The 3,453-nt window shown below is 42.2% G+C and overlaps 1 protein-coding gene across 1 annotated transcript; it reads right to left on the bottom strand.

Moving 5' to 3' along the window:
- Window positions 1-1,647: 1,647 nt before the first annotated feature.
- LOC147673452 (olfactory receptor 1f45-like) lies at window positions 1,648-2,586 on the bottom strand. The gene has a single exon (XM_086946362.1). The coding sequence runs from the start codon at window positions 2,584-2,586 to the stop codon at window positions 1,648-1,650; it is 939 nt and encodes a 312-aa protein (XP_086802488.1).
- Between the last annotated feature and the right edge of the window lie 867 nt (window positions 2,587-3,453).

The following is a 3,453-nucleotide window of genomic DNA, read 5'->3' as shown; positions in this document are numbered from 1 at the left end:
AACGAGGGGCTAGGCCTCTCCAGGAGGTTGCAGGCACTGGCTGCACCTGTGGTGCTCTGTCCCACAAAACAGGATTACTGGACTAATGGTGGTTGGTACGGAGCTCCTACAAAATTCACTTATCACATGTGACCATAAACTCTGCAAAAAAGAAAACTAATTGATCCATTCGCGCGGTGAAGTTTCCTACCAGTTCCTTGTGGACCTTGGGTAAGAGTGAAGAATAGGGATGGCGGCCTCAATAGGGCTCATAGGTTATTTTACCATGGTAGATAACAACTCCTGATGCCTACTCTCTTTCAAGTGGCCCCATTTTTCTTTTTGAGGAGCCAGGCAAGCTGTCTCTTTTCCCCATTGCCCCACCTCTCTTTCACCTAGCCCAATCAGGTCTGTAACCCCTTATTGTGCTATATTCAGCTCAGACTCCAATTATTGCCCTCTGTGGACCCCATTTCAAGAATGGCAGAGCTGCTGTCGAGCTTAAGACAGATTCCTCAATTATTTTGCATGCCATAGTGAGTGACGAGACCCAAACAAGGGTATCATAGCTCAATGTGCTACATTAGGGGTTCCCATACTGGGCTGCCCGCACCACCGGTGGTGGAAGATGGCATTTCAGGGGGTGCGACAAAGAGGAAAAGTATGTACTGTATGCATTATAAGAATTCAGTGAGATTTTTGTAGGGGGTGCAAATACTAATCAAACATTTCCTAGGGGTGCGAGGCACAGAAAAGGTTGCTAACCTCTGTGCTACAGGGTTGAATCTGCCCTTTTCTGATGAGGAACTACAACGCCTAAACCCATCTGGGGTTTCTTGTTCTACTGCGAGAGGATATGTTGCCGAGCAGTTCAGGCTAAAATTTTGCTACTGGAGCATGATCACACCTAATTTACACATGCTTGGTCCTTGGCTGATGGATGGATGCAGTATATGTATATAATATACACAATGAGTTTTGTTTGGGCTAGATTGGTTACTTTTTCTAAGGACGAAAGCAAAGGTCTCTTCTGATTTTCCCTTCACATTTTACATCCACACACCCACCAAGATCATGAACACATATTATTTTATTTTGACACATTTATCTGAAGATTTGGACAGTTCTATATGCTTTACACATCGCGGCTTTCTTTCCGATGGTTTGTGTACTATGCACAAGGCAGTGTCACATGACAGGTACGGTAGCCATATCCTATGCGCATCTCATAGAGGGTGTGGCGATAACACTTGCCCATACAGGACATAGATGCAGGTCATGATCTGTCTCACCTGCACACAGCAACATTATCTATGATGTGATTTACGGTGTAATATCATATGACCGATTATTACATTTGTGATGTCATGCGTAAAAGTCATGAGAGGTCTGTGTGGAATGACATTGACTTAGTACCTGACCATAAATGGTAAATGTCATTGGTCTTCCTGTTTGGAAATGTTACAATAGCCTCCCATTCAAATGAGGTTTGTTTATACTTTTGTAAAGTTTGATTAGTAAATAAGTGTAGAGAGGAAATGACAAAATCCTTTGTTTCAAAGTTGTATATATTTATACATAGACTCATGCATGCAGATAAAGACAATTCTAGTGTACAATGTACACATTTTGGACACACCATTTCCTTCCATATTTGTTAGGTAAGATTTATTGGTGGCTATGCACTTTACATCCCACTTTCCTGAATGCCTCTTTGACATCGTTATTTCTGATACTGTACACAAATGGATTTATCAAAGAGGTCACCATGCTGTACATGAGGCTTATTCCTATGTCCTTATCAAGGGAGTAAACGGAAGATGGACGAACATATGTAAAAAGCCCAGGTCCATAAAAGAGGACTGTAGAAGTGAGATGTGAGAAGCAGGTGGAAAAGGCCTTTCTCCTGCCATCAGAGGACCTAATTTTCAGAATCACTACAGTGATTTGACCGTAAGAGATTAAAATAGAAAGAAGTGGGATTAATACGATTAGCGGCGTCTCAGTGAAGAGGACAAGCTCATTAATGGTGGTGTCTGAACACGAGAGCTTCAGAAGAGGTGGGATATCACAAAAGTAGTGATGGATTTTATTGGAGCCACAATAGTATAACTTGGAGGCCAAGACACTGTGAAGTGATGAATGAAGAGAGACGATCACCCAGGCACAGAGCACCAGCGACACACAGAACCTCTTTGTCATAATGCGTACATAATGTAAAGGGTGACATATCGCCATGTATCGATCAAAGCCCATTATTCCCAGCATGTAACTGTCCATGTTGCCAAATGAAAGGAAAAAATGCAACTGTGTGATGCAAGCAGAGAAAGATATTGCCTTCTTCACTGACAGGAGGTCCACCAGCAGCTTGGGCATTGTAGTAGATGTTAAGCAGATGTCCACACAAGCCAGGATGCTGAGAAAGAAATACATTGGTGTGTGAAGTCGAGAGTCTATCCTGATCACAATGAAGATTGTCAGGTTTCCCAGAAGGATGACTATGTACATGGTTAGGAATACAAAGAAGAGAGGGATCTGCTGCTCTGGGAGACTGGAGAAGCCCAAGAGGAGGAATTCTGTAGCCGAGCTCTGGTTTCCTGCCTTCATGGTGGTGTAGATCTAGAAGCAGCAAAACAGTGTTTCTTGGTACCCCAAAACCAGATTAGTTCCCGCCCCGGTCTTGTGTAGCACTTTTCTAGCATTTATTATCTAAGCATTGTCTCACTGGTGTGATAATACCTAATGTTAAGCTGTGCCTGTAATTTTCCTTTTTCCCATATCAGACCCAATATCTGGTGTCAGAGTCTCCTATACATGCAGCCTTCATATTAAAGGAACCCCTCAGACATCCCTTGGTTAAAAGTTAGTATATATACTTGGAGGAGGGGCTTAACACAATAAAACTGAGGTTTCTTAAATAACTTAGATTGTCAAAATGTCCGTAAACAGTATCTTTGGAGCACATTTGGCAGACTTGAAAGAGTAGAACAAAATGTAGATACCTGCTGATACCAGTTAGTCACAGATAAAGTGCATCAACGTTCACTTATAGAAAAAAACTAGTGGGTAACACATGGTCATTTGTAGGGCAAAATCAAGTATTCCAGCAAGTCACGCCTTCAATGAAACTAGGGGGGTGGGGAGGGGCCTTAAAATTCTCCCAAGAAGTGATGAGACTGAAAGCAGTTAAGAATATGTTCATGCAGTGGTCATGCCTTTCATAATGCAAGAACTAACAACAAAGCAACAATTGTATTGTTCTAGGAAACAATGGAGTCCACCCTTGAAGCATACCTGAATAACCCACATTAATCAATCACTTCGGACATTGCGATTCTTAGCCATTTTCAGGTAATCAAGACTTTTGGAAAAATGGAAGCTTCAAATTCTCTGGTTGAGCCTTGACCTGTCTTCTCCATGAAGGCCCACATCATTGCTTAAATATCTGCTAACCCTATGCTACGTATGATGTTC

Source organism: Lissotriton vulgaris, chromosome 12, assembly GCF_964263255.1.
Source record: "Lissotriton vulgaris chromosome 12, aLisVul1.2, whole genome shotgun sequence".
Taxonomy (NCBI): Eukaryota; Metazoa; Chordata; class Amphibia; order Caudata; family Salamandridae; genus Lissotriton; species Lissotriton vulgaris.
The sequence above is the reverse complement of the archived record's forward strand: the minus strand, read 5'-3'. Positions and strand labels throughout refer to the sequence as shown.

Coding starts and splice junctions, on each gene's coding strand:
- LOC147673452 (XM_086946362.1), bottom strand. CDS start 2,586: ATGAAGGCAGGAAACCAGAGCTCGGCTACAGAATTCCTCCTCTTGGGC.